The sequence below is a fragment of the Planococcus citri genome, chromosome 4, assembly GCF_950023065.1.
Source record: "Planococcus citri chromosome 4, ihPlaCitr1.1, whole genome shotgun sequence".
In the NCBI taxonomy this organism is placed as follows: Eukaryota; Metazoa; Arthropoda; class Insecta; order Hemiptera; family Pseudococcidae; genus Planococcus; species Planococcus citri.
Window position 1 is genome coordinate 69,468,153 of NC_088680.1, and position 26,911 is coordinate 69,495,063.

General features: G+C 36.5%; 1 protein-coding gene across 1 annotated transcript; it reads left to right on the forward strand.

Annotated features, from left to right (window-relative positions):
• The first annotated feature begins 79 nt into the window (after positions 1-79).
• Positions 80-26,651, forward strand: LOC135844733 (uncharacterized). Its single transcript, XM_065363059.1, has 8 exons — positions 80-280; positions 5,894-6,017; positions 12,444-12,587; positions 12,679-12,879; positions 20,930-21,097; positions 21,181-21,258; positions 21,366-21,506; positions 26,304-26,651. The coding sequence occupies exons 1-8, from the start codon at positions 225-227 to the stop codon at positions 26,520-26,522; spliced, it is 1,131 nt and encodes a 376-aa protein (XP_065219131.1). The 5' UTR covers positions 80-224; the 3' UTR covers positions 26,523-26,651.
• The last annotated feature ends 260 nt before the right edge of the window (positions 26,652-26,911 follow it).

Sequence of the window (26,911 nt, forward strand, 5' to 3'; positions counted from 1 at the left end):
GTAATTTATTCGTAATTATGCATTTTTATTGACGAATAAAAACTTTTTTCAAACATTGTATAATAAAGCGATAGGTAGATTATATTGCGTAGAAAAATGTAATAGATTAGTTTGGACTTTCGTCTTTGAGCACATACTCGTAGGTCACTGTTCTTTACTTTATTCATACCTACCTAATCGGCAGAAGTTTTACTTTAATCGAGAACATTTCAAGTGTGGTGAAGATGAATTGTTCAAGTGCGTTGAATATTTTCAGAAGGTCTACACGACTTTCTCAAAGGTAAGTGGATATTCTGTATTAAGAGATAAGGTAAGTTACCAGTTGCGGATCCCATACCCATGTTATGGATCTTCGTTTTGTGGTGTTCCTAATAGTGAAAAATGAAAATACGAAATGGTATCTTTTTCTGTGACATCCGTACAGCACAAAAACAAGTTCAACAGAAAGAAGTTCTTTGGGCGCGGAAAAAAAAATAATTATTGATAATTGTGTGAGAAAATGTGGTGAAAAGTTTGGATGTGTACCTAATTTCCAAAAATTTACATAAAATGTGCTATTTTATTCTGAAAAAGTGATTCAATGGGAAGTGAGCAGTGCCCTTTTTAAAAATTTCAATGTTTCATGAGTGGAGAATGTGAATGAACCACTTTATAAGCATTGGTTCAAACATAATCAAATTCATGATTAATTCTCGAACCCAGGCTGCAACTTATCGTTTGATGATGTGCAATGATAATCATTCGCATTTGATTGGAATTTCGTGAATTTATTTTCGATCCGCAAGCGGGCCTAAAATTTTTGATCCGCAAGTATAGTTAGTACTCAATACACATTTTTTTCATGGAATTTTTAGCTACTCTCTCAAATTTCAAATATGTAAAATGCAATAGGTAAGCTTAGCTGCAAAGTGTGAGTAGCTACGAGTAGGTGCCTTTCAACAGTTATAACCGCTATTACGTATAGGTATACTTAGTGCATAAGTGACTCAACCATGTCACAGTGATGAGAAATAATATTTTCGAACCTCTCATTGCTTCAAAATAATAATTGTTTTTCAGTGTGTATGTGTAACTATGCCCCGCTGGTCAATTTGGGATTCATTTCGAATTATTCACGATATCCAGGTTTTTAACGAATTACAATATTCGTTTCGAATTCAATAACGCATAGAGATCATTGGCTAAATAATTCCACTTTAAATATCACACACACGACACATATACATACGACAATATTCGACAATAATAATACATATTTTTCCGAGGCGGATATAGTTGTTTCTTTTCTCGTATTCTTTTCGCGACTAATTAACCTTCCTTCACACACCTACGAATTTTCCTACTATTTGTCCACTTCGTATCACGATCATACGATTTTACCGTTATCGAATCGAATGATATAACGGTACTTTTTTTTTGTGTGGAGTTGGCCGAAATTATTAAATTTTTCCATACGTAACAAGTGTTTTCATATCTCCAAATTACAAAATTTCAGAATAATTTCTAAGCTTGCACTGCCTCTAAATTAAGAAATTTCCCAAATTTCTAGTTGTTTGTTAGGTATAGTTGCATTGTTTTAAAATTCACAAACTTTCAAATCAATTTCCCGAATTTCGCATTGCTACAATTTCATAAAGTTTTCAATAAATTTTCAGAATTCACATAGTAGTCTACAATCCACAAACGTAAAAGTGTTACCCTACTGAACTTTTTTGATTACCAAAAAAATTATCCGGCAAAATGTAGAAGGGACCCGCGAAAACCCAAAACACATAATTTCAATATCTCAAAATTGCACAATAGGGGGCTGGAGCCTCAAAGGGGTGTATTTATGAACGTGGGCGCTACCAAAAAAATGAAACGTAGTCGTGAAGGGTGTCACCGCCAGATACCAAATATGTGTTTTGTTCTGTTGGAAATTAGCACAAACGGATTTTATTGCACTTTGAATGCAGTTTTTATGCATTTTTATGCATTTTTGATGGTTAAATCGTTCTGTAGTCATAAGTATGCGCGGCTACCGAAAAATTTTTGTGAAACTGGTTCGAAAAGATCATTTCCAACCGAACTGAAAAAAAAACGGCTGAAAAATACCTGCACAATTACTAGTAATGGCGCAGAGAAGTGGTTGAGAGGTTACCCCCACCCCAAAATTTAGTTTGACATTTTTTCCCCCGAAGTACTCGTGCGACCTATCAAAATGTATTAAAATCTCGCGTAGAATACGATTATACCATCAATTTTCAATTTCAACCCTTCTGTGCCTCTCTCCCCCGCCCTAAATTGTAGTTTGACAATTTTTTTCATGAATAATCCCATGCGACCTATCAAAATGCATCAAAATTTTGCATAAAATCTGAATATACCATTACTTTTGAATTTTAACCCTTGTGTACCCCCTCCCCCACCGTAAAGACAGTGTACTTTGACAAATTTTTCGTGAATACTCATGTGTGACCAATCAAAATGCACTAAAATTTCGCAGAGAATCCGAATATGTCATTAATTTTCAAATTCTACTTTTTTATGCCCCTCTCCTCATCCAATGTTTTTTTTAAGATGATAAATAAAATGTTAAAATTTTATGACAAAATAAAAATTGTACAACCAAATATTCTTACTATCTAGAAACTAAAACTTACAAGGGAACCTCTTGAGGTGTCACACTCCCATTTTAACGGGACTGCGATTTTTGGAAAGAGCCTAAGTCTAAAACCTCCAAAACCAAATTTTCAGCTGCCCAAGTTCATTTTTCGATTACCACTCTTGGGGTGTCACTCCCAAAATTGGCTCAAATGTTGATAAACTCGTTAAACAGGTTGAGTATAAAACACAACTCGATTTTTAGCTGCACAACTGTATATTCACGCTTTCTGGAGAAAATACAAAATTCTGGAGAAATTTGAAAAATCGCGCTGGAGACTCCAGAATGGCTGGAAATTGTGAAATTTTTGTTTGGGGGGGGGGGGGGTTAGTTACGGACAAAATACAGCGATTCGCGTGAATTTCAAAAATTTCCACACAAACGGGAAACTTTTGATTTTTTTGGATTTTTCAATTTTGAAAAAATCTGGTCAAAAAGCCACTTATGAGGTGTCACTCTCAAAATCGGCTCAAATTTGGATAAACTCGTTAAACAGGTCGAGTGTTATATACAACTCGATTTTTAGCTGCCCAACTTCATATTCACGCCTTCTGGAGAAATTGAAAAATCGCGCTGGAGGCTCCAGAATGGCGGTAAATGGTGAAATTTCGGTTTGGGTAATTAATATTAGTCTTGGGACTTTTTTTGACCACTTTTACTGATCAAGTACGTACACTTTTTAAAAAAAAATCATAAGTCGCCAAAAACAGTCAATTTTGAATTTTCAAAAATTCGCCAAAAATCGAAAAATAAACTTGGGCAGCTGAAAATTTGGTTTTGGGGTTTTAGACTATGCTCTTTCCAAAAATCCCGGTCCCGTTCAAATCGGAGTGTGACACCTCAAGAGGTTCCCTTGTTAGTCGAAATCACTGTCTGTGTAATCGTCTGAATCGCTCATGGATTCTGTGTTTAAACATGACGTGCAATTACATAGAATACATTTGTTGTCATTTTTTTTTACAAGAACAGCGATAGTTTCAGGTTGAAGTAAGAATTGAAAAAGAAATACCTACAATTGATGGGATGTTTGGATTCTACGCAAAATTTTAGTGTATTTTGATGGGTCGCACGTGAGTATTCGCAAAAAAGTTGTCAAAGTACACTTTACGGTGGGGGAGGGGGTACACAAGGGTTAAAATTCAAAAGTAATGGTATATTCAGATTTTATGCAAAATTTTGATGCATTTTGATAGGTCGCATGGGATTATTCATGAAAAAAATTGTCGAACTACAATTTAGGGCGGGGGAGAGAGGCACAGAAGGGTTGAAATTGAAAATTGATGGTATAATCGTATTCTACGCGAGATTTTAATACATTTTGATAGGTCGCACGAGTACTTCGGGGGAAAAAATGTCAAACTAAATTTTGGGGTGGGGGTAACCTCTCAACCACTTCTCTGCGCCATTACTAGTAATTGTGCAGGTATTTTTCAGCCGTTTTTTTTTCAGTTCGGTTGGAAATGATCTTTTCGAACCAGTTTCACAAAAATTTTTCGGTAGCCGCGCATACTTATGACTACAGAACGATTTAACCATCAAAAATGCATAAAAATGCATAAAAACTGCATTCAAAGTGCAATAAAATCCGTTTGTGCTAATTTCCAACAGAACAAAACACATATTTGGTATCTGGCGGTGACACCCTTCACGACTACGTTTCATTTTTTTGGTAGCGCCCACGTTCATAAATACACCCCTTTGAGGCTCCAGCCCCCTATTGTGCAATTTTGAGATATTGAAATTATGTGTTTTGGGTTTTCGCGGGTCCCTTCTACATTATGCCGGATAATTTTTTTAGTAAGCAAAAAATTTCAGTAAAATCGATTTCTAACGTACTTTTTGCTCCGTGGATTGTAGACTATAGTCTCTATATAAAAAAATTTTAAATAACTTTTCAGAATTTTGCATTGCTGCTGAGTTATGAAATTTGCAATCAATTTTTAGAATTCACATTGCCTTTAAATGACCAAATTTTGAAAAAAATTTCAGAATTAATATCGTCTTCATATCACAAAATTTGTAATCAATTTTCAAGTTCATATTGTCATCCACAAATTGCAAAACTTCAACTCAATTTTTGGAATTCACATTGGGACATTGCCTTTACCTAATTTTTCAGAATTCTCATCATCATTCATATAACAATATTTCCTATCAGTTTTCAAGTTCACATTATCTTCCTACTAATGACAGAACTTTTAATCAATTTTTGGAATTCTCAGTGTCTCTAAATGACAAAATCTCATACTTACTTACATTTTTTTAGAATTTCCATTGTCTTCAGAATTCGCATTGCCTCTATTAAATTATAGATGAAAAAATGTAAGTAAGTATACATATGCCAAACGCCATCAATCCAATAAACTATTTGCCTTGTCCGCGATTATAATATGATCGGCGACTTGTGTACCTAACGGTACCACAGCAATACCGTCCAGGGGGGTTGGGGGCGTCCATCATAATTTTCCAAATCTGGGAACAGTGCCATTTCACCTATCTTACCTGGGATACCCTTTGTTCTGTTTCCAAAGGTCAGTGCACCTTTCCTTTCTTTGGACATAGAACAATTGCTTCTAGAAAAATTTACTTCGAAAAATCAATGACTTGATCCCTTTTTGAAGTAAAAATCTACAAAAAACGGTTGGATAGTTTAAGAGAACATTCAAGTGTAATGAAATTTCATTTCCAAGACTGAGACCAATAGTGTGCTACACACACTAAAAAGGCTGACACTAAAATGTAAATTTGGACTAATACGTATATAATCTTGAGTTGAAAAAATGAAAAAAAAAATGCCATTAAAATGCATCCTCGATTTGTTAGGGCCTACTGTGTAATGTATATCAGAAATTTTTGATCTGCTATTGGTATTTTTCAGGTCTTGGAATTTCTCCATGTAACTTTTTATCCGCGAAACATTGAAATTTTTCCCAGAGATACGAGTAGGTTGTTATGAAAGCTACGTACCATCTATCAATGTACATACCTACGGGTATAATTTTTAGATTGTGTGAAAAAACCGCAATGGTTATTTTGAGGGTTGGAAAAACAGTCTCCCAGACTCCAGTTTTGAACGAGAACATTTTTTTCCCAATATTTTGTGAAGGGTGGTCCCCTTTACAAGCATAGATGATAAAATTTGAAAAATGTTGAAATTTGCGCCTAACAAAATTTAAAAAAAATTGATTCACAACTGGTACCTATACTCTACCTTATAAGTGCACAAAATCAATGATTCAACGTTTTCAGGAATTTTTTCACCCATCCACAATATAAACATTTAATGGAGCCATTCAGTGCAACGTATCCCCATTTGAAGAAACTTCTTGTGGAAAATGTGGAAGGAGAAGGACCTAAGCGCGTTATTGGTGAAGTTAGTACCTATACTTAATTGATAATCTAATGGTGAAAAGTCAATATCGCACCTTAGGAGTAATAAGGTAACATCTCAAAAAAAAGTGAAATTATACAGGAGAGTGATTTTCTTTTTTTAAAAACTTGATTCATTATTTTCATCAACTTGATATGGATGGTGCAATATGCCTTCACCGCTTAGGTGGTTATTCTAATAATGCATCCTTACGTCAGCGTCATTCCATTTATATCCCATAACATAACCAGGCTTGTTAACCGAAAAAAAATATTTCCGGTTCAGGTTACGGTTAAAAATTTAACAAGAAATTCAAAATTTCAGTTAAAGGTTATGGTTAAGGTTATTCATTTTTTAAAGTTACGGTTAAGGTTCAGGTTACGGTTATTGATGACCATTTTTTTTGGTTAATGGTTAAGGTTAAGGTTACAGTTTTTGGTGGTAATTTTTCCAGTTGAGCTTAAAATTTCGGTTAATGGTTAAAATTACAGTTGAAAATTTGAAAATTTCCAAAAATTCTTTCGGAGTTTGAAATTTTGAAGTTTAAAAAATTGGAAAACTGGTAACATTTAAATTCAAAATTTAATAATTTTTTCAAGAAACAATTCTTTATCATCTCTTATCATTAAAATATCATTTAAGATCGAGCTTTGATAGTATAATGACTAATGAGTATGATGCAGATGCAACTATAGTTTCAAATTTTTTGAACTTTCTATTCACGTTTTTTAATTTTATCTTTTGATCATTTTTTTGATCAAAATTTCAAATCACTACAAATCACATTGAAAAAAAACTCGTATAAAAAAAATGAATTTTAAAATTTTGTAACCGGTTTTTTTCTAAAAATTTTTCAGTCAAGGTTATGGTTACGGTTCATTTTGATCTCAAAAAACGCTTACGGTTATGGTTATGGTTGATGATATTTTAAAAAAAAGGTTTTTTGGTTACGGTTAACTTTTTTTTGGTTAATTTACCAGTTAAGTTTGCGGTGACGGTTAATGGTTGAAAACCGGTTAACAAGCCTGAACATAAGTGTGCGTAGCCTCTTTTGTTATGAAAGTACAACCCAATTTCAAAAAAAGCAAAGCAATTTTGAATTTTGAAAGCAGAGCCCAATTTTGAAAAAAAACACAACAGGAATTTGAAAAATAAAGCACAGCGCGGTTTCGGAAAAAGCACAATGCGATTTTGAAAAAACGCAATTTGGATTTCAAAAGCAGAACACGATTTCGATTTTGAAAGCACAACACAATTTCAAAAAAAGCACAACTTTGAAAAAAGCACAACGTGATTTGTAAAAAAAAGCACACACAATGCAATTTCAAAAATCAAAGCAATTTTGAAAATAAAAACGCAATTTTGAAAAAATAAGCACAACACAATTTGAAAAAAGGACAACGTGATTTTAAAAAAAAAGTCAAACGATATTTCCAAAATAAAAACGCGATTTCAAAAAAAAGGACAATGCGATTTTGAAAAAAAGCACACAACGCAAATTTGAAAATAAAACATGATTTTGAAAAAAAGCACAACGCGATTTCAAAAAAAACGCACATCGCGAATTTGAAAGAAAAGCACAACGCACATTTATTTTGCAGGAAAAAAACACAATGCAAATTTGAAAAAAAGCACCAGGTACAAGATTTTGAAAAAAAGCACAACACAATTTTGAAAAAAAAAGCTCAACAAAATTTCCAAAATTAAAAGCGAATTTGAAAAAAAGCACAATGCCATTTTAAAAAAAAAGCACAACGCGAATTTGAAAAAAAGCACAACTTGATTTTGGAAAAAAACACACATCGCAAATTCGAAAATAGAATGTGATTTTAAAAAAAAGCACACCACAATTTTGAGAAAAAAGCACAACACAATTTTGAAAGAAAGGCACAATGAGAATTTGAAAGAAAAGCACAACTTGAATTTAAAAACTAAGCACACAACGCAAATCCAAAAATAAAACATGATTTTAAAAAAAAATACAACGCAAATTTGCAAAAAAAGCACAACTCAAATTTGAAAAAAAGCACTTCGAGATTCTGAAAAAAAGCACAACACGATTTTGAAAAGAAAGCACAACGTGATTTTTAAAAAAAGCACACAACGCAAATTCGAAAATTTTCATTTTATTTTTATTTTATTTTATTTTATAATTTAGGTCTCTCCAACAGCTGAAAGCCAATTACAGGAGAGACCGCTTATAGCTGGGGGGGGGGGGGTGGTAAAAAAACAAATTTCTTCTGAAACTGTATGGGAAAAAATGCAATATCGAGGGCCTTAGGGGGGTTCCTCCCAAGGTTTATATTAGATTAATTTATATTTACGTGGGACGGGATGCAACGATTGCAGATGCCTTCAATGGGGAAATGCTCGTAATATTATTCGAAGATCAATGGACGTTCAAATTGAAATATTTGTTTCAATCAAGTATCAAAATACTCGATCTGGAGCATTGGAAATTGGAAATTTAGTTGAATATTTGGGAATATTCAACTAGTAGCACTTTTCTCTGAGGGACTTAGATACGATTGCGTATCTAAGTGGGGGCATCTGTAAGGTCTTTCTATACACCTCAAGTATCAATGGAATTATTACTCTTCGGTGACGTAATAAATATTTGCTCGTCAATATTACCATATGTCAATGAAGATAAAAGTCAATAAATAAAAGAACTCGTGACATGAAATTATACAGGGAATATATTTAATCAAAAAGTAGAAAATTGTAGATTTTCGTTGTTGTCTTGTGGACTTTTTTGTGGGTTTGGGGGTTTTACTTATCCAATAACTTATCCAATAAAGGGCGGAATGGGCATTGCCGTGGTTTGACTTATCCAATAACTTATCCAATAGGGTGTGATTTGGGAAAAAAAGGAAAATAAAAGGCCAAAACGACTATCTTCGGTGCCATATTTCGATGGTAATTCAAGATGGACAGAATAATTACCATTATATCCAAGGGAAATAGGAATTACCACGTATGGCCATGATAATAACAGAGTCTCATGTTCAAATCCATTTCTTGTCGAATTATTTATTGGGACAATAGGGACGATGCACCATCTCTAGCATCTCATATTTACAGGACTTGATTTGGATCCAGTTTCTCTTCATTGGATTAACCTGAGATAGGGTCAAGGGAGGGAAACGGAGGGAACAGGGACTAGGCATACTTCCTGGGACCGCGAGGAGGTTAATCCAGCGAGAAGTAGCACTTGGCATGGCTTCCTCACTTCTACCTGGGACTGCAACGGCTGAACCGAGCAAGTAGAAGTTAACAGGAAGACCAGCTGTTGACGTACCTTTCATATCCGAAGATAATGAAAAGTAGCAGCGTTTTGCTACTTTACATGGGGTTTTATAGTCACCATCGGGTAGGTGAGAGGGAAGGATAAGTGGCGCACGCGTCGTAGACTTCCGGTGGCGCCAAGAATCGCGTCTGGCGCTCGATTCGCGTCGTAATCGAGCGTATTCGGCGATATTCGTAAAATAATCGCTTCTGATTGGTCGCCAATGCGGAAGTGGTGGAAAACTAGGCGCCACCACCGGAAATACGAGCGTATATTCGCGTAACATCGGCGATATTCGATTAATATAGGGTTTTAATTGGTAAATTGGAATTGTAGAGATGGAAAATGCTCGCGGCATGGTCAATCACGTAATAAATGGTCACTAAGCTCCGTCATCTAAGGGGACAGAAAAATAGGTTCCCATTTAAGCGACTGAGAAAAATTCCATCGCCTAAGCGACAGATTATTTTTCTCCCAGTATAGGTGGGAGGTTTTTTCGGGTATAATTTTCTCCCAGCATAAGCGACAGAAAATAAATAATTTTCTCCCACTACATGGTGATTTTGAATAATTGAAAGATTATAGGTTGATGTGTATCTTCGTAAATCATTTCTACAAATTCAGATTCAGATTTTAATCGTGTTTTTTCGAGGATTAAAAAATTCAAAAATGCACTGGAGGCTTTAGAAGTTAAAATGGCTCGAAATCACCCCATAAGTTGATTCGGAGGAAGGAAAATTCTATGTTAGAACTAAATTATGCACTAATTGAGAATCTCTGGTGGTGGGGGGAGGGGGAGGGGTCATTTCAAGTCATATACAGTAGACTCTCAATTATCCGACTCCAGATTATCCGACTTTCGGGTTATCCAGTAAAAATTTATCCGACTTACTTTTCGCATTATCCGACCCACCAAGGTCGGATAATCCAAAAACCCCTAATTTTTGATTTTGGAGTGTAAATAATGGTGCAGTATGCAGCATTTTGTATTCTAACGGTGTTATTTTCCTTGAAATTGATCCAACTTATCTCAAAAAATTATAATTTGAGTCAGTATTTCATTGTCTTTTATGTACAAAAGTACATTATTTTTGTTTATTCGTCATTTTTTTGATTTTTTGTTCCTGCTTTGAGCCAAAACTTGATTTTCTGAATAAAAAATTGTCTTCTCAAGCTTATGCACTTAATTTCTATACTAAAAACACCCATTTCGGATTATCCGACTTTTTTGTGTATCCGACTCACCTTACCCCCCCCCCCCCGATTAGGTCGGATAATCGGGAGTCTACTGTAGTGACAAAAGGCATAGACTTCAAAGTTCAAATGAATAACAAATTTGTAAAAATCAAAACGAATCGCGAAATATCTTGAAACTTGCTCTTTTTGTCTAGGTACTTTAAAAGCGAGATAAAATCTCCAATGAAGTGAAAAACCCGATTGAAAACGGCTTTTTACTACTCAATAGGCATAATGCGACCAATAACCATCAGAAAAATCAAAAATGTATTTTTTTTAAATTTTGATTTTTTTGAAAATTTCAAAATTTTGAACCCTGGTTGCAAAGTGCTGGGTGAAGTCTGGGGCCCCAAATTTTTCCTACAGTCTTTTGAGATCCCACCACAACTTTTTAGCACCCCCTCGCCAAATTTCCAAAAAAAAGTCAAAGACGGCCCACCCTAGTACACACCTTCTAGAAAACCTCTCTTCCGAGTAAAGGTCATTGTCGCACACTTAGAAATGTTCAAAGACAGTTTGTTTACAATACTCAACTCTATAAACCTATCCAAATCTGCCTGCGAAGTTTCTGGATATCTTCTATATTTTGAATTTGTTTGTATATCTTTACATCATCTACAAAGAGCAGTATTTCTGAATTTCTTATCACAGATGGGAGGTCATTCACAAACAAGAGAAAGAAAAGGGGACCCAAATTTGAACCTTGGCTTGGGTGACACCGGATGGACAGGGGTATATCCGGGATTGATTTATATGGAAACGGCACCAACATTATGAAAATATCGAAACATTTAAAATGGTAGTGGGGACAGAGGCACCGGAGGGGTGTGGATGAGGGTAGCGTGAAATTTGACTTCATAATCGTGTTCGGGGTGCTTGATTCATACGAGAACGACACCAATATTATTATATAGCTCAACTTTTAATATAATACATAGTAAAAATTGAAGTGGGGGTAGAGGCACTGGAGGGGTGTGGTTGAGGGTAGCATAAAATTGGACGTCATATTCGAGTTCAGGGGGTTCTATTCATGTGGAAACGACACCTCGTTCACCAAAAACAATCATTTACACCAGAATCCATTTTTACCCCCTCTTTGAGTTTTTTCAATTTTTGACCACGACCCACCAACAATTTTTTTTTGAAAAAAATACATGTTTTTTATGTGTCAAAAACACACTTGTACCGAATCATGGTCATCGCTAAAACAGGCAAACAAAGCTAAAAAAAACACCATTTTGAGGGGAAAATATGGGGGGAGAGGGGTGAAAATTTTTGTGGAGATATCTCTTATGGGTGTTTACAACATACCAAAAAATTTAAAAAATCGGTTCACATGGGGCTGAGAAAAAAATTTCTATTGTAATTTCAGAAAAAGGAGGGTTTCTCAAAAACGGGGTGGGGGGTCTGGGGGTCTGAAACTTTCGTGACGGAAGCTGCTCAAGAGTAACCCAATTTGCTCAAAAAAGGTGGGGTTTTTTGAGATGTACCCTTATACATAACTCCAAACAACTTGCAATGTTGTTAGGATTTGGAGTTAGGCCATTTGCGTTTTTACAAGATCTAGATAGGGTACCCAACTCAAAGTGTTATTTTTGGTTGCAGGGGGGCCATACAGACCCTAAAAATGTACAAATCATCTTTTTTTTAGATGTACATACCTAATCTTATTACTCCCAAGGTGCGATATGGTCAGCACTACTTATGTCTCATTCACTCATTCAGCATCACATGTGGGCGGGGGATGGGCGTTTATATAATTGATTGTGCTTCGTTTGCACATGCTCCCCTAATGAAGTTGAATTGATTGGGGCTGGAGACACAGTATTATGTAAAATTGTCAAGTCAGTATGAAGGGTCCAAAATTATCTATTATGAAAATTTAACGGGAAGTCATATTTTAGATGCTGGATTACATAATGGATTCCGGTCGGTTTTTACGGGCTGCAATAACTCTCAAAGTTCACGAGGTGATGAAGTTACCGCATCCTGAACCTGAACCCAAAACGATGCACACTGCTCATGCTATGGCGTGGATTTCTGAACTGGTATTGCGCACATTTTCTGAAACAAAAAAGCAGTGAGCATAAAACTGTTTGAAAACGCTGATTGTGTGAATTGAGATGGTGTATATTTCAGGTACAGATACCAGCTATTATCGAGGATGACATAGCGGATAATTCTTCATTGAGAAGAGGTAAAGCGCCCTATCATGTGGGCAGATCTCTGGTACACTGCTTGGTAGTAAGCCGATGGTTAACTGCATCACCCCATTTGTTACTGAATGATTGGATGGGGGAATATCCATTCTTCAAATCGGCTTCAAAAGTATTAACTGAAGTAAGTACAATACTATAGATACCATAAATTTTGTATTGTACAGGAGTAAAATATCTTACATGACACCTCTGCTCCAACAACTATTGATATAGGAATGCTACCGCTTAAACAGGCCCGTTTCTGGAAGTTACATCCAGTGATGGCACTGATGGCAGCGTTCGCAAAAATGTTGAACGTGTTCGCGTTCACGTTTATTTAAAATGAACGCGTTCACGTTCGCGTTTATTTAAAACGAACGTCTTCGCGAACGCGAACGTGAACGCAATTTTCAAAAATTCAAAATCAAAACAAATGTGTTTTTTAAACTTTTCTTTTATACCAGACCGGTTTTTTTAATTCTTCAGGCAAATGGCAATTTATGTTGTTTTAAAATGTAAACATCGCGTATTTGCGTATCACCTTTATGTTGCAAATTTGATTTTTCAAGCTTCAAAATTTGCGTTCAATCAAAACGAACGCCGTTCGCGTTCTTTTGAAAAGAACGCATTCCGTTCGCGTTCACTGTTTACATCGACTATCCGAAACCCTAAGCGTTGACGTTCTGAGGCCCGTTAGCGGATCTGGGAACGTTTTTCAATTAAAACTGTATTTTTATGATGAACGCACCTTATCGTCATCGTTGGGGTTCCTTGTCCTTTACAGGACATTGGAAATCGCATTTTTGTGGTACCCTAACAGGGGTGAGGCGAACGCCTATATATTGCCAATTTGCCACTGCGATTATTCTAGGGAATCGATGTTATTTTGAGCTTTCATGTAGTAGTGTCCCGTTGCTTTCTACGCTATCTACAAAGTAGCTCATACATCACTAGCCGGGTTTTTACAACCCTGAGTTCCGTAATCACCGCTACCTATAGTTGCTCAACCAATTACAGCTTTTTGATACCGGCAACAGATTGCGTGCATTTCTGTTGCCTCTGCTGTTCTGGTGCTCGGAGCTTAACGTGTAATAGATGTTAAATGCACTACAATGTATACATTACACATTAACGCCTGCGTCTCTAGCGGGATTTGAACCCACAACCTCTTGTTCAGAAACCTGTGGCTCAGCCCACTACGCCACTGAGCATACCTTATCGTACCTACAGTATATACAGCTTATCTTACTTCACCCCACACAGAAAGAAACTTCATACTCGCGCCATTCCTCTACACATAGGGTTAAAAACTTCTTTTTTTTTCTTGGCTATATGTAAAGCTCTTTAATACTATAGTCTGTCTCATTTAACTTGACCTCTCAAAAATTTCCTACGTTGTCAAAATGTGCAATGTTTTGATGTTTACAACTGCATAATTTCGTTACATAATACAACAAAGTCAAGCATTGCCCATGAAAAATAATATTTACTGGCTTCCAAAAATGAAAATACTGTAAATGTAATGTTATCAGTACCTATTTTCACAATTAAAATTACATTTTTCATGTTATTTTCCATTATTATTATTAAAGATCGTGCTTATTACTTCAAATTATCTTCAAATAAGTAATGTTTCAAAGTTTCAATTCATTTTCATTAAAAAAAAAAAAATCAGCATGTTCATTTTGCTTTACTTTGCCGTATTTGCCACGTAAGGTGGGGTTGACTTTACTATTTGTTTTCTTTTGAAATTATTTGTGGCAACTGTGCGTTGTATTTACACAATGCGATAGAGTAGTGTGTAAGTATTGGTAATGGTCAAGTTAAATGAGACAGACTATAGTATGGAAATAGTTATGCTCTTAAGATAGTCAATAGTATATTACACATCAAGGGAGGTAAAATTCGGCTCGGGCGTTACACATGTGCTTTGAGGCATTCTTTATTAGCTCCCATGGTGTGTACGCGATTTTACATGACTGGGGCAGAGGAAAGTGGAGTTTATCGCCCGCGCAGCGGGTGGTAAAGAGCCACTTACCCCCCCCCCTGTTATGTAAAGCATTTTACGTATGTTTCACGTACTGCGCATGGCAGGTTGGTGGCGTCACGCGGTAGGGCAACCAATGGGGTGCAACGTTGTACAATGTGAACAGATTTGATGAGTGCACAGTACAAAAAACTTACATAAAATTCGTTGACTATCTTAAGAGCATAATCTATTTCCATACTTGTATTAAAGACCTTTAGCTATATGGTATAAAATGGTAACACTACATCCCAGTTGAAGACCGCGGCACGCTAAACATAAAAGGGATCAACTAAGATCAAACATTGAACTTTGAATACTCGAAAACGCTGATAGCAAGAGATTCGGGGAAAGAATCATTGTGAAGAGGATGAAATTTCGCACATTTTCGTGTATTAAAAATGTACCTATGTGTTCGATGAAAATTTTGAGTAATTGCAGGTTAGGCTTCAAAGACGTTGAATGTGAAATAAGTAATTTGTACCCACAGACATCAATTTATTTTTCTTCTTTTTTGATATTTTTCAACATAGGGAGGGATAAACAATTAAACATCTTTGAATATTCTTTGACCATCGCTAGCGACGGGTTGATTTGCTAGAAAGTATGCAGCCTTGGCGAACTCCTTTTTCAGGGTGAAACTTCCCGGATGTTGTCCTGTTGGCGCGGACATTAGCTGATCCCTTCTCGTAGAGTTGTTTGATTAGCCAAATGAGATGTTTCGGAGCACCCATCTCCAGCAGAATCCGCCATAATTTCTGCCACTGGACACAATCGAATGCTTTTTTATAATCCACAAAGCACAACACTGCAGGAACGTTGTACTCTCGAGCTTTTTCGATGAGCATTCTGATGTTGAGGATTTGCTCTCTGGTGCCTCTTCCTTTGGTGAATCCGGCCTGTTCTGGTGGGATTTCAGATTGCATGAGTGGATACAATCGATCATAGATGATCTTCAGGAGCACTTTGCTGGCATGTGAGATGAGCGATATGGTGCGATAATTTTCACAGTTCTCTGGTGATCCTTTTTTGTACAACGTGATGTAAGTTGACTGGGTCCAATCGTCTGGCCATTCTCCAGTTTGCCATACGTGATTGCAGATGAGATGGATTCTTTTGGTGACTTCGGTGCTGCCAGTTTTGAAGACTTCAGCTGGGATGTTGTCAGGGCCAGGAGCTTTGTTGTTCTTCAGGTACTCCATGGCTTTGACGACCTCTCGCTTCTGTTCAACATCTACGGAGAGTACATTATCCGGGAAGCGCTGCAGAAGATCATAGAAGACTCGGATGGAGCCGATGAATGGCCCGGAGGTGTCCTGATAGGTGGCCGACGGATCACCAACCTCCGGTATGCTGATGACACCACTTTGGTGGCCTCAAGTATCAAGTTCATGTCAGTGCTGCTCAAGTGCCTGGAGGAAGTCAGCGCAAAATATGGCCTACTCATCAACACGACAAAAACAAAGATGATGGTGATTGACAGACTGGCCAACAACTTGCCAGAGATCCAGGACGTTGGCGGAATCGAAGTCGTCAAGAGATTCTCCTACCTTGGATCTGTTATTGAGAACACAGGCGGATGCGAAGCTGAAATCCGGCACCATTGTCAACTCACTAAAACTGCGATGACTCGTTTGAAGCGAATATGGAGCGATTCGGCGATCAGCAAGAGCCTTAAAATTCGACTCGTCAACGCGCTGGTCTTCTCTGTCTTCCTGTACGCGTCGGAGACTTGGACCATCGACGCGATGGAAATGTGGTGCTGGAAGCGGCTGCTCAGAGTTCCTTGGACAGCCAAGAGAACGAACGCCTCAATACTCCGAGAAATTGGTGTGACCAAACGACTGTCTGCAGTGGTTCTTGGTCGGATACTTAAGTACTTCGGGCGGCTGATGAGAGCGGATGCCAAGCAGGCGATTTTTGTGCAAGGCAGAGTCAAAGGAGCGAGAGCCAGAGGACGATCTTCGACCCGATGGACTGACTCTATTCGCAAAGCGACTGGCTGCAGCTTTGCCGAATGCGTGAGAAGCGCGCAAGATAAGGAGCAATGGCGCACGATTACCCGCAGGATTACGTAATTTTGGAATGGTCACGATACCCCCGCGTGGGGTGATACGATTAAATGATGATAGGTAAGTATATTAAAAGAATCATGAAAAAATGTTGTTCCAGTCGGCGAGCCTCTCCCACTGGACCGATTTTGCTCATTTTTGTTTTACAATGTTCCTTATGACGTGTAGATAAGCCATCAAACATTTAGAATTCAAAAATTTGAACCCAAAAAATTAAAAATGCATCATTTTGGACAATTGTAACTTTAAGCTTTCATTTGACAGCCGAATATTTCTCATTTGCTAGGCATTTTTCTTATTATCAAAATTCAAAATACAACAAAACATCCAGCTTATTCGGACATATAGAATAGGTATGGAGCGCTAGTGTGCATGCTGTTAAGTAGGTAAGGAAAAGGTGAACAACAAACGTCGGCCACTAATCACAAAATTTTTCTAAATTTTCCGTTCCTTCTCCAGGAGGGCAGAGGGGATGGCGCAGGGTTTGTTGTTCACCTTTTCGCACTTTTTCAATTTTGCCACCAGCGCTCAGCCACTCCGCGCGCTACGTCTGAATACTTTGCAGCTATTTCTCCTTCTAACTATTCATTTTGTTTGAAAATTCATGATTTATTTTTTGAAGAAGTGAGGAAATCTGAATAAAATGAAACAAAGGAAAAATATAGCAATTGAGAATAAGAGTATATACTTCTAAGTACATAAATAAATTGAGAAAGTAAGTAAACCAGAAAAAAAAACAGAAAGAATTGAAGAAAATTAATATGCATATTAGTTTTTTTCAATTCTTTCTGTTTTTGAAAACAAAAATAAGAAGTAAGGTAAAAGTTATGAAACAAAGAATGAAAAGTAATGGAAAATAAATGCGTAAGGAATAAAAGAAAAGAAACAAATGAATAAATCGAACAAAATCCAGATTGAAACTGCATCAATCTTGAAAAAATGGAATGAAAACGAAAGAAATCAGATCAAATCAAAACCAAAACCAGGAAACAATTGTAAGAAAAGAAAATGTAAAAACAAAAACATAGTTAACTTTCTATAAACAAACTCAATCGTTGAAAAACAAAAAAATAAATGAAGGAAATTGAAATACTTGAAAATTAAAATAAAAGCCGAGAAAAAATAATGCCCCCCCCCAAAAAAAAGAAAAAAATGTATTGAAGTGAGAAAAAACAAAATGGTTGAGAAGGAATAAAAATGAATTCATGATGAATAAATGAAAAAATGATGAAAGTAAAAACAATTGGGGAAGAAAATTGAAAGATATCAAAACAAAAAAAAAACTAAAATTGAATGAAAAACGGACATCAAGAAAAAATGCAAAAATAAAACTGAAGACACCAAATTGAAAGTAAAACATAAAAAAAAAGAAAAAATTATAATAATAAATGTGAATTTAGGTAAACAAAGAAAATTGAACGACATCTGAACAAAGAAAAACTGAAATTGAATCAAAAACTGAAAACTAAAAATGGAAACCTTGAGATGAAGGATTTTTTGGAGAAAACCATTGCCAGTTCATCAACAATTTTGAACTTTCAGGGGAAATATTTTCAACTTTTTTGAGAGGGAGGGGTGCGAGCTGGGGTTGGGGCTGCGGAGCAGCCCAGGGGGCGGACACCCTAGTTTGGATTAAAATCCAATTCAGATCCAGATAGGTGAAACTGAAAAGAAAGGAATAGGGACAATTGATTCTGTTGTGGTTTCATTTTTACTTACAATTAGCATTTTATTTCATTTTATGTTATACAACACAATTTGTAAAAAAATAAGTCGAACATTTTATCCGGACCCTCCGGGCATGGTATGAACCAAGTACAGACGACAGTTTTCGGACTTGGTCTGTAACATACATATACATAGATTAATACTTTAGGGACAAATAAAAATACTGCATCTTAAAATTTAAATTGGATACCTAGGTACATAGGTATGTACTCTTTTTGATAGTTTTTGAGAATCGGATGTAAAAAAATCAATATAGGTATTCATTATCAGTAGTTGTCGATGAGGTGAAGGGTGAGGGGAACTACAAAAATAATGCGTTGTACATAATTATATTGTTGGAGTAGATCTCAGATTCCCCGTCCTTAACAGCTAGTTTCATTTTTTCCATAGGCTGGGTGCTTCCTTTAGCACTTTGAAACACTGTCGTCGTCGTCGTCGTCGTGGTTCCATATCCTTTACAGGACATTGGAAATCGCATTTTAGTGGTACCCTAACAGGGTGAGGCGAATGCCTATGCCACAGTGATTATCCTGGGGAATCGATCGATGTTTCTTTGAGCTTTCACATAGTAGTTTTCCGTTGCTTTCTACGCTATCTACAAAGTAGCTCATACATCACTAGCTGGGTTTTTACAACCCAGAGTTCAGTAATCACTGCTACCTATAGGTGCACCATCGACCTTGCAGCTTATTCAGTTCGCTTTATGTTTAAACGCTTGCGTCTCTGGCAGGATTCGAACCCAGGTTTTCTTGTTCAGAAAACCGCGTCTCATCCCACTACGCCACCAAGCGTGATACACTGTATTTTCACCAAATTTTCCATTAATTTGTTGGGTCTGTCGCGTTTTTTGCAAGTAGATATTTTTGTGAATAAATTGTCTGTTTTTGTTGAAAAGTAGGTAAAGTTGGTTTGTTTTGTTATGGAAAGAAAACAACCAAAAAGGTACTGTCAACTGACCTAATTTCGGACACATTTTTGGCGTTTTTCTAAAATGTCTTCAAAGTAAGTAAGAAATTCAATGGAATGTTCATCATTATATTCTCATACCTACTTGTTTGAGTATCAAATTTGTAAGTTTTGAATAATTTTGTTCATTTTTCGCAAATTTGAAAATTTGCTAAATAAGCTTTGCTAAGCACCCAAATTTCTGACATTTTCTGTTTTTTCCAAATATGTAAGAGGGAGGAAATTATGAGATGTAGTAAAATTATTTTCTCTAAAAAACACTATCCCGCAGATGGAAACTTTGTTGAAAATGTTTAAAACCAGGAAAAAAATGAATTTTCAATAAAATTTTCGAATTCCTGAATTAGGTTTTTCTGTAGGCATACTTCGGTATTTATTGATGAATATGTTAGTGACATTGAATATTTCTTATCAATCAAAGAAAATTAATTAAAAAAATAAAATTATGGTTTAAAATGTTTCGTTAATTCATTACTTTGTTGAAATTAAGATTAAAGTAGGCACAGATTATGATAATTTAGGGCAATGTTCATAGTTGACAAAATGTTGAGCCAAGTTATGTAGATGACTTTTTTCTCGTGACTTTAATGTATGACATTTAGAAAAATTGCGTCCGAATTGACCGAAAATTAGCGAAGAGGCCGCTTGACATCAGGGGTTCCCGTAATTTGATCAAAAACCGGCACAAAAGCTGTAACTTTGCAGCACAAAAAACCCAAACCCAACACAAAACCTCAGTTTTTACAAATTTTGGCCCAAAGCCTGACCCTGGCCCTAAACTCAATTGAGATAACAGCCCTGATGAAGTGATCTCAATAGTTGAAGGTTTGGATAGGTTAAGAAGTACAGGGTGCCCAGAAATATCGTGAACCCCTAAAAATGTTTTCTGCTAAATGTTTTGGTTGATCACAGTGAATGATAATAATGATAGCGTATGATTGGTTGTTAGACTGAGTTGATAACATTCCACCAATCATATGCATCTATTTCGCATTGCCAACCAGGGGTGGACTGGCCATAAGAGCTACCGGGGAAATCCCGGTAGGCCCCGGTAAGAAAGTGGGCCCTTTTGGTGAAAAAGGGGCCCCTTTGGTCATAAATTTTTGATAAAATTCAAAATTATGCAACTTTTTTTGGTAATAATTGAGAGTTTGGGGCCCCGTGTCGAAAAGACAACGGAAAATGGGCCCTTCATAAACAAATATGCCTCAATTTCTATCATTTCCCGGTAGGCCAATCCGCCCCTGTTGCCAACCTATATTTTTAATAAAAACTTTCTTAGGGGTTCATTCATGATACATATTTCTGGGCACCCTGAATGTAAGTGATTGGGTAGGTTAGGTAATTACCTACTGGATAAAGTTACAAATCACTTCAAGAATACTGTTTGGTTCTTACAGTGTAGTCTAATTTCAAGCAATTTGCAACTAATTGAATCAGCAGTACATGAATCGGAGCTTATCAATCTTCTCAGAAGTAAAAATATACCGTGGGAATATTATAAACACTACTCTACCTATAATAGTTATTACTGCACCGTACTTCCATTTCGACTTGCAGCTTACGCGGTGAGTCATTTGTACCTATTTTGTAGTTTAAGAAATGTGGCGATATGATTTCACTGCATAGTTAACTCAAGTTCTGATTTTAGGCCAGAAGATCTGAATTACCTTTTAACGATGAGATACACGACATCTTGAAAGATATAGCTCAGCTCTTAAAACTTTATGTTAGTTGACTTGAAGATTTGTCTACTTAGTTGCAACATGGGAATGATATTTTTTCCGAAGCAAACAAGGCTAAAGGAACTTACAGGGTTATTGGTATATTTTTCAGAACGATGGTGTCGCATTGGCTATTGGCGGTGCAGCCCCACCTGGTAAAGATTTGGATGAAGACATAAAAGAGAAGAAATTCACTTTTACATTAACGTACTTGATGAATACTGCGACGGATGAAGATAAAGATTTCATAGTGGTATGTGCAGCTTATTTTATTGCATTGGTTTCGCTATCCCTTATACATAATATGTTTTTGAGGTCTCGTTGAGAAGCTACATATTTCACAAGACTTCTTCATTTTGTGGCCTAAACATTTTTATGTTTCTTGGGAGATAATCTACTACATTATCTCCCGCTCGCTAATCGCTCGGCGGACAAATTAGCGATTCTCTCCCTAAAAAACGTAAAATATTTTATGGAACTGGGGAGATAATGTGATTTTCAACCATTTTGAGTTACTTCCATCGCTTCGCTCGGGAAATAACCCTCAAAATTCGTTGAAGAACACATTATCTCCCTAGTTGCATAATATACTATTCCTGCAAAAATTCAACAAGATCAACAATTTTTCTTCTGAACTGCCGTTTCTCTCCTCTAAATTTAGGTAATTAAAGATCAGAGGTTTGTTCCATTCGTCATTTCTTATAGAGGACTATCCACATTAAAAAAATCAATAAGTACCTACAAATATTATTCAAAAAAATTTCAATCTCTGCAGAAACCTCAGCAATGCAACAAGGAATGACCGAATGACCCTGAAGAAAATGAAATACATACCTGGGTAATTTTTAAAAAGTGGTACATTTTGTGTCCACAGCAAATTTCTCAATGGTTTTAGCATGGTTTTTTTTTGGTCCATACAAGCATCACCTCCCTCACATTTTACATTTGATATTGAACTGTTCAGCTCCCCCCTTTCATTGGTGTACATTCGATTTTATCCCCAAATGTCCTTCGACTTGCCTGTCTCACACCATGTTTTTGAAAATAAATGTTATAACGTGTTAAGAAACCATTTTTTTTTTTTTTTTTTTTTTTTGGAAAAATTGACACATTCTCATCATCATAGAACGCTAAGGTATATTATTGTGCAAATTGCAATCTCAATACGTCCATAGAAAGCTCACATTTCACATTTGAAAACTGTCTCACAGTTTTTGCACCAATTTTAGAGCAATTTTAAATTATTTTTGCTGACTTCCCAATTCAACATTTTTTTTCTGGTGAGTGGCTGCACTGGTTCACTGTTCTCATAGAAATGTTACCCCGCGCCGTTTTTTTAAAAACCTATGTAACAGCTCGTTCTGATCATATGTAATTAGTCTGTGAAGTTTTGATGCGTGGAAAAAAATGTGTCCTCGGCTAGCGTTTTTATTTACCCTGATGAACCCGCCAAAAACGATAATTGAGAAAGGGAAGTTATTCTACATGATAAGTACACAATCATTTATTACGTGTTGAAAATCAAATAATGTCCAGTAAGTAAGGCCAGAAATGAAAAAACATTGAGATTGTCCTTCGGCTTGTCCAGCGAATCATACCCAGTTGATTTCGAAAGTAGATAAAAAGGTGAAAGACATTGAAGATAAGGGCTGCTCGAAGTGTAGTCAGATTGCAAAGGAGCGTGATGAGTTAAAGGGCAGAGTAGAGGTTCTGGAGAGAGATAGCTGGAGTGGTTGGATTGAAATGGAGGGATTGCAGAACTATACGAGGGACGGATAATGTTGTGGTCACAGGAATTCCTGTCTTAGATCAGGAAGATCCCTACCTGATTGCGATCAAGACGGCAGAGCTAGCTGGGATGAAAATTACTGCTCATGATATCGTTGATTGCCAACATCTACCCTCCAGAGCTAAAGATCCGGCCCACCCTCCATCATTCATCGTAGAATGCTCAAAAGCTACAGGAATACAAAACTGACAGCTGATAAATTCGGAGGTGATAAAAACGTCAAGATATACGCAAACGAACATCTCGCACCATTCACATCAAAGTTGTTCAGACAGGCACGTACACTCAAGCCTATGTACGGGATCATGAGATGTGTAAATGGCATTGTATATGTACAGAAGAATAGACAGTCACAGAAAATACGTATTCAGTCTAAGGTGCAGATCGGAAAGCTCAAGATCGCCTATACCTCTCCAAACAGGGAGAATTAGATTTTGACGTCTTCTAAATCTTCCAAATTTTCATTTTCATTATGTGCTGATAGTTTTAATACTCATTTACATTTTCTTATTTTATTTTATTTTATTTTACTATATTTTATCGGTGTTTTGCTATTACTAACATATTAAGTGAATGTTGGGGAAAATATTGTCCTTGAATGCAAGCTCTCTAAGTAGGAATTATGATAAATTGAGGCTGTTTTTAGATGACTGTGTAGAATGCATAAGAGCTGCAGAACACCAACAACTCACTCGTTCCAGCCCTAGGGAAGCGCAAGAGCTTCAGAGTGAGTAGGCGAATACCAGCGCCTAAAAACTGGCAAATTCGGCTAAGGGAGTAAACCCCAACAGAAAATCATGGTGGAAGGCAACGGGAAACCAACACCATTATATTTCCCTAGAATTATATGGACATCAATTTAGCAACGGCCCTAAGTCTCCGTCAGGCTGATCCTCATCCGCCAAGGCAGCCGGATAGGGTGCTAAGAATACGCGGAGTTAAAACAAGGCGGAACAACATCAACGTCGCAACCTGGAATGTACGAACTTTGTATAAAATTGGACAACTTGCTAGTGTAATTAAAGAAGCCAGGAGATTGCAAATCGACGTATTAGGAGTAAGTGAGACCCGATGGACTGGAAATGGTAGATACCGGGTAGATGAAAATTATGAAATGATCTTCGCTGGGAAAGACACACACGAACAAGGTGTGGGTATATTAATACATACCAGAATCAGCGATAAAATCAGTGCCATAATTCCAAAATCAGAGAGGATACTACTCGTGAGATTGGAGGTCAAGCCAAAACCAATGGTGATAATTCAAGTCTAAAGAAATTAAATCACGGATTGGAATGGCAAAGACCGCTTTCAACAACCTTGCCAATGTGCTGGGAAATCGAACGATGAGTATTGATCTGAGGAAGAGAATTATGCGATGCTACGTATGGACCGTTCTGAAGTATTCCTGCGAAACATGGACCATGAGTGCAGAATGCGAGAAGAAAGTATCCGCTTTTGAGATGTGGTGCTATCGAAGGCTACTACGGATCTCATGGAAGGACTTCATTACCAACAAGGAAGTACTAGCAAGAATAGGAGAGGAGCGGAAAGTCGTAGTTGAAGACATCAAAAACAGAAAGCTAAAGTATTTAGCTCATAAAATACGAGAAAACGGTATTTTCATGCTAGCGGTACAAGGGAAAATCCAAGGAAGATTGACGAGAGGGAGGAAACGATCGGAACTGTTAACAACAAACTCACCGGCCAACTCCCCCTGCAAGACCCTGAAAGAAACAATTAGATACGCTTAAAATTAAGTCGATTGAGGATGATCTTACCATTTTTGGTGTGTCAAAAATCCAATTTGTAAGTGATATGGCTCAGGCAATTGGTTCTTCATCCGAATTGGCAATTATAACAGGAGATATGAATATTGATGTTAGTACCGATACTGCAGAAAATTCTTTGTATTTGAATATGTTGGCCTCTGAGAGATTCATGTGTCATGTTAGGGAGCCCACAAGAGTCACAGCTGACACTAGCACCTGCATTGACCATATTGTATTTTCTAGGGGATTGGATTGTAATGAAGGGGTAGGCTTACTTGCAAAATTATGAAGACAGATGTGTCAGACCATTATTCTCTTGAGATTGAACTTGCTCATACTCAGCCCCCAGACAGCAAAGTGTCATCAGAGTTATGTAATCTTGAGATTACAGATTGGAAAGCACTGACACTCAAAATGAGACATGTTACTAGGGGAGACGTTTTTAGGGCTACGGATGTGGATGAGGCGTGTGATTTGTTTCTGGATGAGCTCAAGTCGAGAATGGCATCCTGCACCAAGTCAGTTACTTATAAAAAAAAAAAAAAAAAACATTTAAAAAAAGAAGACCACATACTTCTGCTTATTTGGCCTACTTATCCGAGGAAAAATCAAAGTTATATAAAAAAAATCCCACAAATTTAGAAATTACTCACAATCAGGAGTATTTGGTCTACCATTCTGGAGTTTTGGAAAAATGTAAAAATGACCCAAGGAAGTACTGGCAACATATGTATAGATTTGATCAGGGGGAAGCAGAAAGATAAACTGACTAAAATTAGAATAAATCAGGAGGAGGTTATGGTTGAGGGAAATGAAATTTAAAAAAAGGGGGTTTTGAAAAAGAACACGCTAAGAAGACTTGTCATGTCATCATCCAAAAAAAAAAACTTCCAAAAAATCTTTACAATTAGACAACTAGGTATTGAAAAAAATGATCCAAAAAAAAAATGACCCAAAACAAAAAATTACTGATATCTACTTTGCAGGGAGTTGGAGAATGATTAGTTGGTACATACTTACCTAAACTATGTAAGTACCTATTTCAGATTAGGCTGGCTGCCATATAAGCAACTGAATAGTTTATATCATTTTACAATATGAATATTGCATCGAATTTTCATTGCAAAATGAACAAAAATTTCCCAACTTCCGCCCATTTCTTCAGACAAATAGATATATTTCCATTTCCAACATTCATGAAGTATCCATGATCAAAGATTAGTCATCATTAGAAAGTGAACGTAAGTTGGGAAATTTTTGTTCATTTTGCAATGAAAATTCGATGCAATAATACCTATCAAATTTGGCCTTTTTTTTTTTTTTGAGAATTACCCACCTATTCAATACAGTTCCTATACATTCAAGGATGGAAACTGAAATTCTAAGACTTCATGAGTTAAGACCTCAAAAATATAAAAACTGTATCCTGATCATACACATATATGTCTATCAGTGCAAAGGGAAACTTACAGAATTTTTTCATTTTCAGAATAACTATGGTGATGTTGAGACAACGCGCAAACTGATGGAAAAATATAAGATTGCAGAAGGATTTGAGCAGTACAGAAATGACTTATCAAAATCAATCAATACAAAAATTGAACGCGTCTCAAACGAACATAAACTTCAAGATGGCTTAATAGCGGTTCACGATACTGTAAACCAATTTCTTTCAAGGAAGGTGTCAAAAATTAAAGTGGATTTCTGAGTAAACGAATCATTAAATTTTAGTCAAGTTGCAATAACAATAGTACCTAGTGCATTTACCCAAAGATGAATAACTGACGTACCTTTGTTAGGGGTGAAAAAAAATCGCTAATATATTACTTACTGCACATTTGGGTATTTTTTTTGCCATAAGTTGATATGAAATAGGTATAATGATAACTCGACAAATCAGAGTGCTTGCAACAAATCTCAATCATTAAAAAACATAGGGTAAATGATCCAGGCGAATACCGTTCATGAGGATTATTTTTCCAAAATGAATAAATGAGACTCCTCTGTATAAGTAGGTGTTACAGGTGATCGAGTGAAATAAAATATACCTACCTACGTGTTTATTCGGACCATCACGTTCCCCAGAGCGCGCAAGCG

Excerpts from the sequence above, each read along its gene's own strand:
- LOC135844733 (XM_065363059.1), top strand. The coding sequence starts at position 225 with ATGAATTGTTCAAGTGCGTTGAATATTTTCAGAAGGTCTACACGACTT. Across the intron at positions 281-5,893 it reads TCTACACGACTTTCTCAAAG|GAATTTTTTCACCCATCCAC; the intron begins GTAAGTGGATAT and ends CAACGTTTTCAG. Across the intron at positions 21,259-21,365 it reads CTCAGCTCTTAAAACTTTAT|AACGATGGTGTCGCATTGGC; the intron begins GTTAGTTGACTT and ends TATATTTTTCAG.